Genomic DNA, 19045 nt, shown 5'->3' with positions numbered 1-19045 from the left:
TTTTCCGCCTCACTATTCCATACGGGAGCGTCATGTATATAAGGGTGGGAAACCTGGAGAGATTATCAAGCGTCTTAGATCCTGTAACTTTAACTGACTTCCAACGAAACTTCTACAGCAAAAAAGAGGGAACCTATTAAGAAATCCCACAACCTGGAACAGTTAGTAAGGCCACCTTTGCAGGCCTCTGCATTCAACCAGCAAGAAAGATGATTTTTGTGGCTTGGACAGAGCCTGACAGCTATGCAATGAAATACTGATCATGAACTGCCAGCCATTTGAAAAGCATGATCCCATGTTCAGCTGGAATGCAACATCCAGCTCAGGCCACAGGCCAGCCAACCCCGTGCCAATGCATTCGCCTCCAGACATGAACAGAAGCAATTTATAATGACTTACCGAAATCATTGGCTGTTTTTCTGCGGCTCATGGATTTCTGTCTGACAGAAATCGGTCATGAATTGTGACTGGTTTGCTAAAGCCATTTACGACCTTCACACCAGCTATGACAACGTAAAATCTAATGCCAGCCAAGTTCTAATTTTAACCCATGACACTGGCTGGGAATATTAAGTATTGCTGTGGCTGGACGCTATCGCCTTCTAAAATATTTGCCCATTTAGAATCTTTCTGCTGTTCAGTACTTGCCTTCACGTTTCTGAAAGTCAAGAGAAATCAGCTGCTCTGGACAAAGGAATATATACTGTAATATCATTATGGTTATAATTAGTGGCATGAATGCGGAATTTGGTATGCCATTTGGGGAACCAGAACAGCAGCCATTTTTTTAGTAAATGACGATGGGGCATAACAAGAAACATTCTCAAGTGCTTTATCAAAAAGCACCCCAAAGTTATGTTCTAAGCATGTTTTATCTGAAGAGGAAACAGGTATTTTAATATTATCTTAGCTAGTTAGCTATGGCCATTACTATAAAAAAGGTAAAGGTGTCCCCAACCAGTCGTGTCCGACTCTAGGGTGCGGTGCTCATCCCCGTTTCTAAGCCGAAGAGCCAGCGCTGTCCGAAGACGCTTCCGTGGTCATGTGGCCGGCATGACTGAACACCGAGGTGCACGGAACGCTGTTACCTTTCCCGCCGAGGCGGTACCTATTTATCTACTTGCAATTTCTTGCTTTCGAACTGCTAGGTTGGCAGGAGCTGGGACTGAAGACGGGAGCTCACTCCGTCACGCAGCACTCGGGTCTCGAACTGCTGACCTGCCGACCTTCCAGTCTGCAGTTCAGCGTCTTAACCACTAAGCCACCACGGCTCCTTTACTCTAAACAAACAGTCCAAATCAATTGCAGTATCAGCATATTAAGAGGTGGCAATCTCTGGGTGGTTCACAAAAAAATAATAGAGCAACTATCTCCAGAACTCTCAAGATTTTTATCCCTACCAAACACACCTCATTCCATTAGTGCAGGCCTGTTTCCTAGGGACTTGGAGATACTGAAACCCTAACTAGGACTTCCTTACCTAGGGCCAGGTCCACACAATACAACTAGTCTACATATGAGCACGCTGCTAAAACGAAGTGTGAATACCAATGGTGCTGTGGAAAATGTTTAATTTAAATCAACTTCATGTGCAAATGAGTGCAAGCTACTGCTTTCTCATGAGGAGACTAATGGTGGATATCGTAGCCCATATCCAGATATGTAGACTTCTGTTCTTGGAAGATATAAAGTCACAAAATGCCCTCAGATAAAAGTCTAAAGCCACAGAAGTTGTAAGAAAACAAGATTTATTAAAGAATAGAAAACAAATCAAAAAGAAATGTTAAGGCAGAATATACTTTTTTTAAATCAGCAAAAGCTAATATAAAGTTCTGCCTAGATCTACAGGAGACCAAGTATCATTTCACATGGCTTCCACGCCCCCGCCCACCCTCCTCAGAGCAGCAATTATAGGAAAAGGTTTCTCATCCGAGATATTTTACCTCAACCATCTTTTCACAGGTTATATGTCACAAAAGTTTTTTTTTTTTTAATACGCCCTACCCACGTATGAGCTTATTTGGCTATTTCGCCAAATAAACCTTCAAACACAGGATATAAGATAGTTTAAAAATGAACACTGTGACTGCACAATATTAGGTTTCTGTTGAGCACTTTGTTCATATGATTTTAATCAAACATGCTCACTTTTGAGGGGTACTCGCTTTTAATCTTGCCAAACAGCTGTGCATTCATGTGTTATTTGTCTAAAAGCCTTTTCTTCTTCTTGCATCTGAGGTTTCAGCCACTCTTAGGGCCTGTCTGTATAATACATTTAGTCTATACATGAGCACGTAGGAAAAATGGAGTGTGAATCCAGATGGTGTTGTGGGAAATCTTCAGCTGAAACCAGTCAACCTATTTTGAGTCCACTGTCTCTTCAGGGAATATATTTATTTAAGTGTGTGATTACCTTTCTACTATTGAATGCAAGGGAGTGAATGCCTTTGCTTCACTCTCGCTGTTTCCTAGTTGCCTTTTGAGCCCCAGCCATGCATTCACATGAACAAACATAATGCATGAATTGGCTGTTAGCAAACTCCATAACTGTGGTGGCTGAGGTTCCACTGTGATCACATGAATTGCTACCAGCTACTGTATATCTGTAATTGCCTTCTTCACACATTACATTTGTCCACAGCAGTATGTGGAGATACAACCCCAAAATTGTGCAGACTATCCCTCAGAAAGCTCTGTTACACTTGTTAAATTTTGTACAGAATACTTATCACAGCTCCATATTTGCACCAAGAATTGTCCAAATTCAACTTGGCTCTTGGGATCCTTCAGAAATCTATTCTTGAAAGCACCTGCTTTCCAGGGGAAAGTGCTATTGATGTATGACCCTGTAGTCAAGCTACGTCTTGTAAAGTTTGACTTTTACACACTGCTGTTGGATACTTCTAAGTTCTTCCCATTAATTGAGAACTGCTTCCCACATGACAGAAGTACCAGATATATGTCTGTATCCCATGTGCACCTGCAGTGTTCCTTGTAACATGTAAGAGCCAGGTTCATATTTTTAAAACTGCATCTACACTGCATATGTGGGACAGGGCTACTTAAGGGGGACACTAGGCTACACATGGTGTGTACCAGTTAATTTCAGTGAATAACACCTACTGCAAAAATTATTTTAGGAAGGAAGGACATTTTAAAGAGAGAAAAGTTAGCACCATTAACCAAAAAAGGGCCATCCCCAACTATGTCATAAAATAAGCATAAAAGGCATTTTATTAGAACATTATTTGTAGTGCATTAGTTGCATTAGAAATTTGATAACATCCCTTTATTTCTTCAAATAGAAATTCTTGTTTCCAATCAGGAATAAACTTTGACATAATTTATTTTGTGAACAGCACAAACAATTAAAAACAAAAATCCCACAATTAAGTTTAGCAGCCTTCTTCCGGTAATGTCAGTATAGTAGAATAGAGCATTGTTTCAACACCATCCATTTCCCACCGCCTTACCAAGGAGCCATACCATGACCTATGATGGCCTTCAGCCAAATAATTTACCATTAAACTACACAACTAGACAGAATGTAACAGGTAATCAATGCATTGGCCGGTTATCTGAAAGCCCTATATATCGCACAATGTAATTGTGAATTATAAAATGTCATTTTTAAGGGCACTTGCTAGCATAGCTAGCTTGATAACTGTTCCAAAATTAAAAGGGCATGTCCAGCCATTAGTCTTCCTTATTTAAGATCCAGCAGCATGGAAGCGGGGTTCTCCAAGTACGATTTCCATAAGTTAGAAAAACGGGACATGGTTGCGCCATCGATGATTCTGTGATCCGCTGACCAGCTCACATTCATTATCTGTGCTTTAAATACTTCGCCTTTACTGTTAAAACGAGGAACAACCTAGAAATTAAGAAACAGAAGAATATACTACAAGGAAAACTGAGCATGAATATATGAGAATTCCCCAACAACTGTTGCTTTTGCCCTGGCTACACAAAAGCCCCTGAACTTTTTCTAATCAGAGAGTTCATCCTCTAACTATGAAAAATTGCCCCACACAATTCATTGTTATCACTGATGCTCAGAAGACAGTTGATTGTGAGATGTCTTCTAACAACCTCAAACCAAATGAGCAGAGAACAAACTGGCAATGAAGAGAAATGCTAATATTTCAAGTCACTTTTGCAGCACAATCCTATGTGTGCTTACTCAGAAGTAAATCCCACTTTATTCAGTGGTACTTACTTCCAGGTAAGCATGCATAAGACTGCAATCTTACTGTACATTCCTATGCATGTGTACCCATGAACATGTCTCACTAAACACCCTATTAAGTAGTGTGTTTAGGATTGCAGGCTTAGTCATCTGAAGGCAATTTTTACTTGGCACAGGTGATCTGATAAGTGGTCACTAAAAATGTCTTAGCTATTACCTATCTTCCAACATTTCATAGATAAAACATTCCATAAAACAGGACAATCCCACATATGTGGGTGAGATTAGGGGAAAAGTCCAGCAGTCCTGTGGCATGAGGCCAATACAATCTAGACTCAAAGGTGGTTCCTCCAAAAACATGCTTAGGTAAGTATCAATATACAGGCTGAACCCACAGTCCTTTCCCCACAGAAAAGATCCATACCCGCTTTCCTCTTCCCCACATCACTATCCCTCATTCCAGCAGCCTAACTCACGAGATGTCTTCCCTGCCCTCATATTTTACAACCTGTATTGGCCCCAGGAGAAAAGCCAAGTCATTTGTGGTGTTAGAGGGGCCTAGAGATCCATAATGCTTGCTTAATTATTGGTGCAATGCCCTTGCTAGTAAGCCTCTAAGCATGTGAAGATGAGTCAAAGGCCGATACATTCCACACTAATGAGCCAGAAGGCATTATCAAGGTGAGCCTGAGAAGCAGTTTGTTTATGCTGAGCGACAGGTGGCTGTTCTGAGAACCAAGTGCTGTTAGTCTATGCTGGGAATGAACACTAGGGGGAGCTTGCTGCTGTTATGCTGCGTGATTGCTAACATGTATAGTATAAAATTGTACCCCATGGCTCTGGGTTCAGAGAAGATGTCTGATCCAACCATTGGGTACGCCTGTGCGCTGTAAGTTACTCAATAAAGTACTCCTTTACCAGTAAACCTGGATCTGATTTATCACTATCTTGGGCACCTCTAAATTACGAGTTCAAAGCCTACTGCAGGGGCAATACACAACCACATAGTCGAAGACAGCACTTTCATATTTTAATGTTCATCTTTAACTGATGTCTATAAATTAAGGGGGTAGAGGGAGAGCTCAACCAAGCACTTCCCTGAGTCTAAACTACTTCTGCCATCCAACTGGCCTTTCTTTCCTTAAACAGTCACCCAGCCTAGATGTAGGTGCATGTGTGTGTCACTTGGTGTTGCCTACCCCTTTCTTCGATGTGTTTTTCTCAATCTGCATATGCTGGGAGAAGCTGAGAGAAACAGCCAATAGTAAAATAAACTAAGGATGCAATCCTATGGATGTTTAGACAGAAAAAAAGTCCTACAATTCCCAGCATTCCCAAACCAGGATGGCTGGCTTGGGCATGCTGGGAATTGTAGGACCTTTTTCTGTCTAAACATACATAGGATTGTGCCCTAATCTGTGTTTAGCGCTGAGGTCTTACAGAAGAAAATTCGGGGGGGGGGGGGGGCTGCATTTAAAATAGTATATTTTATGTCCATTTCTTTTCCTGCCTCAATAAGGACTTATAGTTATTGGATCGATGATTATCATTTTTGGCAAGACTAGAAAGTAAAGTAGATCAAGAATACAAGTAATTCCTTTGTGATGCTACACCAGCTATTTAGACTAGAAAAAAAATATTGAGTGAGATTTTTCTCAGAACAGGAAAAATTACTGCTGTCAAGGCTGAAAATGGGAGGGTAAACTATTATGTTGGAAGGTGTGAAGTCAAGTGGGCCTTAGGAAGCATTACTAACAACAAAGCTAGCGGAGATGACAGTATTCCAGCTGAGCTATTTAAAATCCTAAAACATGATGCTGTTAAAGTTCTGCATTCAATATGCCAACAAATTTGGAACACTCAGCAATGGCCGCAAGACTGGAAAAGGTCAGTTTACATTCCAATTCCAAAGAAGGGCAACGCCAAAGAGTGTTCAAACTACCGCACAATTGCGCTCGTTTCACAGGCCAGCAAGGTGATGCTCAAAATCCTACAAGCTAGGCTTCAGCAGCATGTGAACCGAGAACTACCGGAAGTACAAGCTGGGTTTCGAAGAGGCAGAGGAACTAGAGATCAAATCGCCAACATTCACTGCATCATGGAGAAAGCAAGAGAATTCCAGAAAAACGTCTATTTCTGCTTCGTTGACTACGCTAAAGCCTTTGATTGTGTGGATCACAACAAACTGTGGCAAATTCTTAAAGTGATGGGAGTACCAGACCACCTTACCTGTCTCCTGAGAAACCTGTACGAGGGTCAGGAAGCAACAGTAAGAACCACACATGGAACAACCGAGTGGTTCAAAATTGGGAAAGGAGTACGACAAGGCTGCATATTGTCACCCTGCTTATTTAACTTATATGCAGAGTATATCATGAGAAATGCCGGGTTGGATGAATCACAGGTCAGAATTAAGATTGCTGGGAGAATTATCAACAACCTCCGATATGCAGACGATACCACCCTAATGGCAGAAAGTGAAGAGGATCTAAAGAGCCTCTTGTTGAGGGTGAAAGAAGAGAGTGCAAAAGCTGGTTTGAAACTCAACATTAAAAAAACTAAGATCATGGCATCTGGCCCTATCACTTCCTGGCATATAGAAGGGGAAGAAATGGAAGCAGTGACAGATTTTACTTTCTTGGGCTCCAAGATCACTGCAGACGGTGACTGTAGCCATGAAATTAAGACGCTTGCTCCTTAGGAGGAAAGCTATGGCAAAGCTAGACAGCATAGTAAGAAGCAGAGACATCACCTTGCCGACAAAGGTCCGTCTAATCAAAGCTATGGTTTTCCCAGTAGTAATGTATGGCTGTGAGAGCTGGACTATAAGGAAGGCTGAGCGCCGAAGAATTGATGCTTTCGAACTGTGGTGCTGGAGAAGACTCTTACAAGTCCCCTGGACTGCAAGGAGGTCAAATCAGTCCATCCTAAAGGAAATCAACCCTGAGTGCTCATTGGAAGGACAGATACTGAAGCTGAAGCTCAAATATTTTGGCCCCCTAATGCGAAGAGAAAACTCTCTGGAAAAGACCCTGATGCTGGGAAAGACTGAAGGCAAAAGGAGAAGGGGACGGCAGAGGATGAGATGGCTAGATAGCATCACCGATGCAATGAATATGAACCTGAGCACACTCCAGGAGAGTGCGCAGGACAGGAAGGCCTGGCGTGCTATGGTCCATGGGGTCATGAAGAGTCGGACACGACTGAACGACTGAACAACAACAACAAAGGCAGTTATATATAACCAAACTTAACAGCCACTCACTTGGTCATCTATAGCAAGGAGGGATTGCCTTCAGACAACCAGGCAGAGATGTTCTGGTCTACTAACTTTTCTAGATTTATTTGCAAGCATGATTTAACCCTTAGGTTTACACTCAAATGAAGTTTGACCTGACAATACATTATAGACAATAAAGAAGGAATAATGCCAATACAAACTTTTATGAGGCAAATCTTACTTCATTTCAACCGCAATTGTATGTTTATAAATCTAAATTAACACACCTGTATCTTTCCAAGAGCTCCAATAGCTACTTCAGGAGGTAGTATCACTGGCTTTGCATATGTACCACCAATCTAGGAAAGAAAAAGTAGAAGAGTCAGGTATAGTGAGCCTGACCTAGTTTTGGATGATATCTGCATTAGGCAACTTTTACTCCAACGATCTGGGAAAGCAATCCACCATTGCCCATACAGCTGCGCATACCGCACAGAGCTCAACTGAGCCTCCCCCCGCCCACTTGCCCTTGGTCACATGTGCTCACCACATGCACACAGTAGCACTCCAACCATTAGGGAGGCCCAAGTGTACCTTTCAAAGAGCCATTGGCCTATCTCCTCCCAAGGCTCCACCCTCACTCCTGCTTCTACCCACTTCCTCAGGGAGACAGTTTGTTACCCATTTATATTTAAAATACCATTATTTTTAGGGCTAGCTTTAGGTGTTATTTAACTCACCGTGCCAATGTTGGAAAGTGTGAATGTTCCCCCGGTGAGGTCATTTGTTCCCAGCTGGTTAGCAGACCCCAAGTTTTGCAGGCGGTTTAATTCTGCTGCAATCTCAAACACGCTACAAGCCTGAACATTCTTTACATTAGGGACAACCAAGCCTTGTCCTGTATCCATAGCAATACCAATGTTGTGAGAGGCCTAAAGTATATAGCCAGAGATAAATAAAGCTTAGTTGTTTATATAGAAAATAGTATGTGCAAAAATAGCTATCTTGAGGCAAGTTAAAGCATTACATATTTTAAGCAATCTCTTCAGGAAATATTCTGTTTCCTATACAGTGATCTGGGTTTGTTTCTTGTGGAGAGGGAGCAAGCTTCTTTTTCTCTTTATAATACTGTTATTATATAAAATGAAAATGTTTTTTGCAAATATTTAAGTGAAAAGACAAAAGAAGAAGAAATATACCTATCATTTATTAACATTTAACTTAACTAAAGTTATAATGAACCAAAACATTAAGCAGAGAAAAAAATTAACTGGGGGGAAACAACACTGCATGTTATCTTTAAATGTATTGTTCCAAAGTGTAATAATATACACAAACCATCTTCCTGTAAATCTGTCTGTATGATTTTTGTTACAACTTCTTGTAATTTTTAAAGTATCTTTAATAATAAAAGTTAATTTCCCATATGCTCCTAAGCCAATCAGAAATCTGTGAGGTTGATACACAATTCTTAGTTGTGCACATTCTTGTAGCTGCCACCTTTATTTATTAAATGTATATGTCGGCTTCCCACTAAAAATAGTGCTCAAGGTGGCTAATAAAATACAAAATTATAATTAAAACATAAAAACAAATCAATTAAAACCCATTGATGAAAAACACAATTAAAACACTTCAATAAAACTGAAGAACACACCCCATAGCAATCTTCAGCACACAAGTCAGCTTAAGAGCCAAAAGCTGTCTGAATAAAAATGTCTTTACCTGCCAGTAGAACAACGATGCAGCTAACCTGGGCTCCTTGGGTGAGGCGTTCCAGATCCTGGGAGTAGACACTGGCCTGCTTTGCATGTAACAACAACTCAGAATATGGGCTGAGTATGCATTGTCGTTGAACTGTGGGTTGCTGTTGAATTGTGGGTTGTTACATATGAACCCTGCTTGCACTATGGTTTAACTATGGGTTGTTAACCACAAACAACCCAGGAAGAGAACCTATGGTTAATGTTGGGTTGTTTGTGGTTAACAACCCACAGTTAAACCTTAGTGCAGGGTTTGCATGTGACGAGAACCCTCAATTCAACAACAACCCGTACTCAACCAGTACCTTGGGTTGTTGTTACATGCAAACCAGGTCTCTGAGAAGGTCCACTCTCACATTCTCACCAAATGTGCCTCTGCTGATGGGGGAAAAGAGAGAAGGGCCTCTCCCAACGATCTTAAAACTTAGGTAGGCTCATATGGGAGAATGCGGTCTTTCAAACAGACTTTCCTGCTCCCTTTTCCCCACTGCACCCCTCCCTCCAGCCTCTCCTGACCATCTGGGGTCCTCAGGAAAGATCTGAAATATGGTGTGTGGGGGCCATAGAAAGAGGGGAGAATCACAAAAATTGGGTAAAAGCAGCTTGTGAAACCAGAAACTTGCTTGTGCAAAGAGCCTTCATTGGATTTTCGGCAATTATCCCCTCCCACTGCAGCTTTCCTGCGCTACATCCCATTCCCAGTTTTTTCCTGAAGTTCACCTAGATCTTCAGGAAAGGGTTTTGGGGGGGCATAGGGGACCATAGGGAGGATTGGGGATGAGCAACTTCTGTTTACATAATTTTCGACACAACCCAATACCTGGTCTCCAAAGAGACCAGGGTTCAAATCCCAAACCAGCCACAAAAGCTTACTGCAGCCTTCCCCAACCTAGTGCTGCCCAAATTTGTTGGACTACAACTCCCATCATTCCTAGCCAGTATAGCCACCTTGCTGGTTAGAAATTATGGGAGTTGCAGTTCAGCACGTCTAGGGGGCCGCAGATTGCAGGAGGCTGGCTTACTGGATGACCTGGGACCAATTCTTGTCTCTCAGCCTAACCTACCTCACAGGGTTGCTAAGGATAAAATGGAGGGGGGCACGAAAGAACCATGTATGTTGTGCCCTGATCCCCTTGGAGGAAGAGTGAGATAATACATTGTTCTGAAATTATTAAAAAAAGGAAAACACGTAGTAAACTGCTGTTGGGGAAACTTCCTGTCTGCAATACAAACTTAAACATCCCTTTATTATTTAATAGTCATAAAACCTAAACAAAGCTGAAAGTTGCTGACAGCTGAAGATATAACAGAGATGCTGTCTTTATCATATACAAACCTTGTATGTGATGTTTTCACAGTTTTCATCCACAGAAGCATTAAGAATAGGGTAATGTAATAAGCCTAAAGAAGCAGCCTGTTAAACATAAAACAAACAAACACACTAGTAGCAAATGCAAGAAGTGCTATACTTCAAACAGTTTGTTGTCACCTATATTTATTTTCATAGGTTTGTTCAAAATCAAGTTCTTCATATAAATAAATCTGCTTAGAAGCAGGCTGTATGTTGAGCTGGATCCAAACCTAGCCATTTGTAAATGGAAGGGCGCCTTCTGTCCACGGAAGGCTTTTGATGGAGCAGAGATCCCACTGGCAGAAGGGGGAAGGCGACGATTTTCATCAATTGCCCCCTCCCCCTGCAACCCAACCCTCTGGAGCAGATTTTGGAGGCAGCAGAGGAAAGGAGATACTAGCAAAAGTCACACACACACACACACACACACACACCACCTTCCACCAGCAGGAGCAAAGTCTGAATTTAAGCCATTACATTTCCTCTGCTTAGTAAAACATAATAATTACATTTTGAAAGTGGACTATGGATTATGTCTCATGCTTTTCCAGTGTTTTCAAAGTATTTTGAGAGTTATTAAAGACCTCATTTTAAAAAAATAAAAAGGCTTATTTCCTGTTGTAGCCAAACCAAAATGAAAAAGCATTTTCTTTCAGAACAAAACCTGTAATAAGGAGGGCTGTCTACCAATTAAAGAGTTGTTATTATGTATGATAGCAATTTCTATACCGCACCAACAAAAAAAATCCAGAATGATTTACATACAAAGAAAAAAAAACTTCATTAATTATCTTTGAATTGATTGCAGTTTAGTACATTTGCATACTATCAAAACCTCTGTGCAGATGGCTTGGGATACTAACAAAGGTGAGACATGTTTAATAATTTAATAATCTACGGCTCTAATCCTATGTGTGTTTATGTGTGACTAAGACACTACACGGTCTCTCTTGTCTCCACATAACAGCCATGCTGAAGCAGGCCAAAGTGGCCAACCAGCTGCCATGTACAACTCACAAGTTGTACATGAATGCAACTGCAGCCTCCCGCTTGGGTTCCCGAGCAACTGATATTCAGAGGCATATTGCCTCATACTGGAGGTAATATGACTAGTAGCCATTGATAGCCTTATCCTCAATGGCAATTAAGGTGCAATTAGCCATCTGCATCGTACACACACCAAATGACTTTTTATTTGCCTGGGCTGATGCAGAGCATTTTAAATACCTGTGGAAAACCAGTCATGAAAACATGTCACACCAGCAATACAAAATACAGGTAGATTTTGCATTCTGGTGCAACATTCCCTCTAGAAGACAGATGAGCAACCTGTGACCCTCCAGATCTTGTTGGACTCCAACTCCCATCTGTGCTAGTCAGTATGGCCAATGGTCAGGGCTGATGGGAGCTGGAGTCTTACATACAGGCCATAGGTTGCCCATATGTGCTCTGGGAGGATAAAACATAACAGCAAAATCCACTCAGTGTTTCCTGTGAAATTTGGCCATTCTTCACAGGCCAATGACACAAAATGTGGCTTCTAGGCTAGAATAAAAACTCTTGTTTTGTACATTAGCTAGGCCTGCCATTATGCCTCACCTTTAAAAAGAAGGGCATGAACGAGAGGTTAACCCCCCGTTCTTGTGCTACAGGTTTCAACTCCCCTCTCAACTGGGTGAGTCGGGTGAGGTCAACCTCGTCGCAATAACCAAAGTGAGGAATTTTCAGAGCAGCAGTCATGGTTTTCACCATTACCTTCTGGAATCCTGGAAAACAGAAGGGGGAAAATATAATCTTTTTAAAAATGTTATCATTAGTGCTTTTCTTATCTCCTGTCTTATTTTCCATCTTCCTTTAAACAATCTGTCTTACATATTAAAACAACTTAACAATCTGAATCAGCTTTCCTCAACCCAGCATCCTCCAAAGTTCTGGACTACAGCTCCTAGCATTCCTGGCCACTGTCCATACTGGCTGGGGAAGGCCAGCTGAAGTCCAAAATATCTGGAGCAACCAGGCTGGGAAAGGCTGGTCTAAATACTGTGTAAGAGATTACAGTAATATAGTTGAACATAGGAGAAACTCTGGGGCAAAAGCTGTCTGAGAAAGGGGTTTAGTTGAAGAGGACTGCAGTATGCTCGAGCTGATTAAGGTGACTTTGTCAAACTGAACTGACTGGGGGCATCCGATACTGTAGTATCAATGAAGCCAAGTGGGTGTGAACTTGATCGACGCTAGAGGAGGAGACTTTTGAGAATCGTATGTGATGGTCTTCATGGCCTGAGGCCATGGTGGGCCCTTCTGACTGTGAAGTAAGCAGTCTCCACCACCTCCAGCAAGGACACAACCCTACGCAGTTTGGACAGAAATAAGTCTGACAACTCCCAGCATCCCCCAGCCAGACATGCTGGCTGAAGAATGCTAGGAGTTGTAGGACTTTTCTGTCTAAACATGCAAAGGATTGCGCCTTTAGCAACACAAAGTAGCAGGATAACCAGTTGCAGTAAGCAACACAAAGTCTACCTTACGCTGCAGGAGCGTGTTGTACTCCTGCCCCTGGCATGTGGTGATGATATCATTGCCTTCAGGTTCTAGAAGTCTTCCACTGACACAGCTCGGATTAACTTTCTGAGCCAGAAAATTAATCCAGTAATTCCCAACTAATTTTGCAACAGACTGGGGGTGGGAGAAGGTCTGCCAATCCCTCGAAGCTACCATACATATAAGCTTCCAAACGCGCTTTCCCAAAGCTGTCCACATGTTGGCCCAGGACCCAGATCCATCTACAATGCCATTCATACCATACTCGGGACCCAAAATCATCTCTGTCACACTCAGCTACTGTCCCTGGATGGGGATGGATATCAAAACAAGCATCCAGCTTGTTCACAGCATTGTGATCTAGATCCACATCGCTGCAGGTGAGGAAGTGCCCTGCTGAACCTAGATGTCTCTTGCTAGATCAGGGTGAACATGTTGAACATGTGCTTCCCACACATATTCTGACATGACTATTGAGCTAATTGTAGCTCAATTTTTTTATGCAGGGTGCTCCCACAGCAGCCTACCAGGATTACAAAAGTACTAAGAGCACTTTCAGTATGCAGAAACCAACATTCGTGGTTTAATTTTTCAGTTGTTACTTACAAATATTTTATACGTGCTACGTAAAGGTTTTCTGTTTTTTTACCTGATAAGGGCACTGTTTTGTCCTTCCCTGTAATTACTACAGGCTTGGAAATGGGCACAGGAATTGTCGATGTCTTCTCCTTTGGTGTGCCTGCTGCAGGCTTCAATTTCGGTGAAGGCGGGATTATTTCAGGCTTTGGCGAAAGAGGTAAAATAGCTCCCGTCTGCTTGGCCAAATAATTGAGAATGTCTTCTTTGAGGATCCGGTCATCTTTCCCTGTTCCAACAACTTCACTCAGTTTAATCTGAAAGATATACAGCAAGCTAAGTAACTCTGGATCCAAAACACAAATCCTACCCAGTACCAACACCCTCTTCGACTAGCCATGATCTTAGCAAAATCTTCTGTTACAAATACATTTTACTAGGCCCATAACCGTCCCCCTGATAATGCAAATGAGAGATCAACCACAAGACAGCCTGTTCCAGTACATAACAAGCGCACATTGTTTTCCATGGCAAGGCGGCGAACAGCAGGGGTTGCCAAGGTTTTGTGGCCCTTAATCTCCTGGTGGGTCTGTTCTTCATGTGACACAGCAGGTGTTTCAACAACATCCTCTTCGGAAGCTACATCTGTGGATCAGACACAAAATAAAGAATGTATGTTAAAACAACATAACACTCTTTTACACCAGTTTTCTTTACTGTAAGCACATGTTAAATGGACCTCTTCATGCATTTAGATTCCAGCGTGTGAAATGTGGCTCCTTCATACTCCTCACTGGAGTGGGATGGAAGAGCACCACAGGGAAGTGGCTTCCAAGTTGCTGGAGCTAAGTTCTATTACTGTACTGTAATAGAAGCCACCTTGAAAGGGTTGTACCTTTAAAGGCGGCCTAAATGTTTTTTTTAATGAAATAAAAAATTAGTGGTTCTAATTTTTTCAGGATCTGACACAATGGTCTGATCCCAGTTTATTTACACTAACTATAGTTTAAACAAACCACAGTTCTCTGAGATAAAGCATCATGAGGAACTGTGGTTAGTTTAAAGGGGAAAGCAGAAGCTTCCAATCTCCTCCTCCTGGCATGCAAAGGAAGAGGGCAGGGGCAATGTGCAAGCCCAAGCCTTGTGCTTATAACAAGAAACAGGAACCCATAACGTCTGAACTCAATCATGACATGAAGGTCTGCTGTTCAAAGACTTAACAAGTAAAAACCATCCTACTGGGCATGTCCAAGCCCTTGGGTACACCTAAAACAGCTCTCTGAATCCTGGACTCTGGTCCCAAGGCGATCGACTGTTCAATATCTAGACGTGGATCACGCAGCACATAAAGTGCTTATTTTATTTTTTGTACTGTCCGATGCAGATGAGCCCCATGCAGCTAGAAGGCTTGCATATCATTTCGAAACAAGAACCGCTTTACTTTTTTTTAAATCTATGTTTGTTTATTTTTAATTCTGTGGGACAAATACAGATGCCACCCCCACCACAATGATGAAAATAAGTTAGCATTACCTTTCAAGGTAGCTGTTTCTATATCCACAAGAGGCTTCCCCACATAGGCTATTTCATCTAACTCATAATGGAGTTTTCTAATGATGCCATCATAACGGCTGGTGATAGTGACAGAGGCTTTATCACTTTGTACTTCACAGATGCTGTCAAACTGTGACACAACATCGCCTTCTTTTACATACCTGAGAGGAAAGACAGACTTGCATAATGTACATGACGGTAAAGCTGGATGCATCCATCTTTTTGTAATGTTGTGCTCTCAGTAAGAGGAAGGGTGCACTCAGAAATAGGGACTACAGGTGGAAGTGTGGTAAATACTGCAGAAATGGGTTGGTAGCACTGAGTAAGTTGGTGGCTCACTGAGGTTTCAGGAGTACTCCCCCTGGCTGCCTTCCCTCTGTCTGTCATGGCAACCTTGACATGTGTGGCCTCTAGCCTAGCCCAGCCCATAGACCTCCACACTCACTCATTCACACACACCAGACTGTCAATGCAGCCTCAGGTTGCGGGAGTGCGTCTGAAATCCTCATCAATGTGCTTTCAGGATGGTGACCACCAAGGAATAGTTTGGCTAAGTGTGGACATCCCATTTGGATTACAAAAGCAACAGAGTCTGCTCTTGCTAAATTCTGCTACTGTTAACCTGCAAAGCAGCTCCTGACAGCTGGATTTTTCATGGCCTGGTACGTGACAAGTCCCTCTGGTTCAAAGGCCATTTTATTTAGACGCAGCCGTGTTCCACTCACCCATCTCTAATTTCAGCCAATTAGCTGCCCCTCATGTCTCATCATTATCTACCATAGATACAAGGTTAGATCACCTCATAGATTAAGCCCTAATGTACACATTTATTTGAAAGTATTCTTTACTCCAATGTACACAGGATTCTGCCTTAAGCTGGTACAGAGTGTTGAAATAAATTACCTGCACACATCTGAGGGACAGCTTCTCCCCATATTAGCCCATGCACTAGTTGTGATCCAGAAATCAGGTCCTGCTCTGTATGCTCAGACTGCACTTGATTAGAAGAGTGATGGCTAGGAACAGGGCCTTAACCGCTATAGACCCTAAGCTCTAGAATGCTCTGCCTATCAAGGTGAGAAAATCCTTTTCTTTATGTATACTATACAAGGGCTGTAAAACTTGTTTTTCTTTGACCTGGTGTCATGCTCAATTATCCTTATTGGCTGTTTTTAAGTCATTATTGTGTGGCTTTCTTCTAATTTGGAACATCTGGAAATTGCTCCCCAGAGTCGCTTGCCTGCCTCCATCTTTGTTTTCTTTTCAGCATCAGTTGAGGACTTTTTTTCCTTCACCCAGGCTTTTCAGGATGTCTAGCTTGCTGCAGTCCTATTCTGTTATATTGCTTAAATGTATATTAAATACTGTACCATTTCTAATTTATCCCCTTGCCCCCCTGCCCACAACACTTTGTAAACTACTTTGGGAGGTTCTTTACCTAAAAAGTGGTGTGTGTGTGTGTGTGTGTGTGTGTGTGTATAGTAATTCCTGTAAGCCATTTTGAGCACTTTGGTGGGGAAAAAATTAAAGAACATTTCTTTAAAATAGTCTTCCTGATATGGTTCTGTAATTATTTATTACTTTTTATGGTTGCAAAACTATCTATACACACTTACCTGGGAGGGGGACTTACTTCTGAGTAGACATGCATAAGATGGTGCTGGAAATCAATTAATATCAGGATTGATTATCCTCCCCACCCCTTAGTACCAACAAAAGTATTTCATTAACATTAGTTATCTATTCATCCTTCTCTCTTACTCAGGAGGGTTTTTTTAGATCACTTCAGTAATAAGATAGATCTCTCTGATTGATGAGCTTCATTCACATGCCCATATCTCATACAACTCTAAACTGTTTTTCTTCCTTTCCTCCCTTATGCCAACTTTTCTGTGGAAGGATGCAACTTAACTTACCATTCCTTCACAGTCACCTCTGTGATTCCTTCTCCAATATCAGAGAGCTTGAACTGGACAATTTGGCCATTTGAAACTTTAAAAAAGATAATGGAGCAAATGTCAAACAAAGGAGTAGAACTAAGAAACATATCAGTTTTTAAGGAATTTAAGGAAAAATATATGTGAAACCATGCAGGGAAGGTCATACTGGACTACGTTATGCATGTTTACTGGGAAGTCAATCCCACTGTGTTTAGTAAGTATGCATAGAATTATTGTAATCCTCTGGACAATTACCTGAGACTAAACTCCAATGAACACAGTGGTCACATTCAGACAATCACATCTTACCTTATTAGGCTGAGATAAGAATGGACTCATGTAGTAGCCTGTTTGCAGGCTTTTTGTTCAAGCCTCTCTTTAGAATTTATGGAGCAAACACACTACAATTTTTTTTTTTAAGTGTGAAAGAAACTCACCGACAGTTGTTCTTAACAATTGATGTTGATGTCGATACCTCCATGCAGACTTGTCAAACCCACAAATGTATTTTGCCTTGAGCAAACGGACACTACTGTACAATCTAATATGGTGAACACGGAGCTGGCAAGGGAAACAAAAATCAAAACTTTAGAGTGAAGTGCTATTGAAATCACTGTTTATTCTCTTTTAATTTGCAGTGAGTATACAGAGGTAAATTACTTATTTTTAGAAAAGTGATGATTAGAATTAGCACCATTTGTATTAATCTCATGGTTGATTTTTTTTTTTTTTGCTTCAGAAAGGAGATACTGACAAACCATGTGCTCAATGGAAGTTAACAAAAATGTTGTTCAGATTGTTTGGTTCAAAAATCCCGAGTTTTCACCAAGTGGCCTCTATACATTTTACAAGTTAAAAACACTGTCCCACTCCACTTCCACTGGTATATATGCATGTGCTTCAGAGGCAATATGCACACAAGCTGTCCCCTTCCTTTCAATGCTGGGCAATGTTAGTGAATTCACATCCATACTCCGTCCACAGAGTATTTATTTATTACATTTCTATACCACCCAATAGCCAAAGCTCTCTGAGTGGTTCACAACATGCTCAGGAACTGAAAGGACAGCCATCTTCTCTTGCATGATTTCACTGGAATCCCACAGAGCTTTGGAGATTAACCCAACCAAAATTCACATCAAGATCTGTAGAAACCTGACGTTGACTGAAGTCTCAGAAATTTAAATCCATACAATATTATTAATTATATCAAAGAAATCACAAGGGATTTAATGCTGTAATTGGGTTAAAAATGGCAATGAGAGGGTGCAACTATTATTCTCCATGGAAGTTTATTAAGGTGCAATCATATGCATGTTCGTTTAGACAGAAAAAAGTCCTACAACTCTATGCTGACTAGGGAACACTGGGAGTTGTAGGACTTTTTTGTCTAAACATGCATAGGATAATATTGTTACCTATGGGCATACACATCCAGGTAGGGATAGTTTGATATAATCTGCATGCATTTGCTTATTACTTTCAAAATAAATGACTAAAATAGAGGATGTAAAAGTCTAACCTAAACTATGCAACTTACACTGAGATTCAAAGCTGCAATAAAATGCAGAAGAGATGCTGAACTCAGCCATGGAGACACATCATGGTGGAATGTAGCTGGCAGACCACATGTGGGCCTCATGCTTTGGTTTTGAAGTCACTTGCAAACTGAGAATGTCTGCAGAATAAACTATAGTGTAGCATTTTTCATTTTGAAACTGCATAATCACCAAAGAGGTATTGTTTTGGACAGCCTCCCAAAATAAATTGTCATGTTGTCTTAGAACAGCCTTCCCCAACCTGGTGCCTCCAGATGTTTTGGACTTCAACTCTCATCAGACCCAGCCAGCATATCCAATGGTCAAGAATCTTAGGAGTTGCCGTCTAAAACATCTGGAGGCTAACAAGCTA

General features: G+C 41.4%; 1 protein-coding gene across 13 annotated transcripts in view; it reads right to left on the bottom strand.

Moving 5' to 3' along the window:
- Window positions 1-3211: 3211 nt before the first annotated feature.
- The window catches only part of DBT (dihydrolipoamide branched chain transacylase E2), a 25744-nt gene continuing 9910 nt past the window's right edge, over window positions 3212-19045 (bottom strand). For 8 of the 13 annotated variants that reach the window (XM_084851707.1, XM_084851705.1, XM_084851710.1 and 5 more), the window contains 10 exons: window positions 17572-17695; window positions 17111-17186; window positions 15174-15355; window positions 14158-14285; window positions 13714-13957; window positions 12123-12289; window positions 10509-10586; window positions 8150-8341; window positions 7697-7768; window positions 3212-3874 (listed from right to left, as the gene is read on the bottom strand). In XM_084851707.1, coding sequence (XP_084707833.1) covers window positions 3707-3874; window positions 7697-7768; window positions 8150-8341; window positions 10509-10586; window positions 12123-12289; window positions 13714-13957; window positions 14158-14285; window positions 15174-15355; window positions 17111-17186; window positions 17572-17695 — 1431 coding nt within the window. In that variant the 3' untranslated portion in view covers window positions 3212-3706. The remainder of the gene's footprint in view (window positions 3875-7696; window positions 7769-8149; window positions 8342-10508; window positions 10587-12122; window positions 12290-13713; window positions 13958-14157; window positions 14286-15173; window positions 15356-17110; window positions 17187-17571; window positions 17696-19045) is intronic. The other 5 variants (XM_084851715.1, XM_084851712.1, XM_084851714.1 and 2 more) reach the window with 1 other exon arrangement.

This window comes from Heloderma suspectum, chromosome 4 (genome assembly GCF_057233095.1).
Source record: "Heloderma suspectum isolate Gila_16-S chromosome 4, 16-S_ref, whole genome shotgun sequence".
NCBI lineage: Eukaryota > Metazoa > Chordata > Lepidosauria > Squamata > Helodermatidae > Heloderma > Heloderma suspectum.
This window is presented reverse-complemented; position numbering and strand designations above follow the sequence as displayed.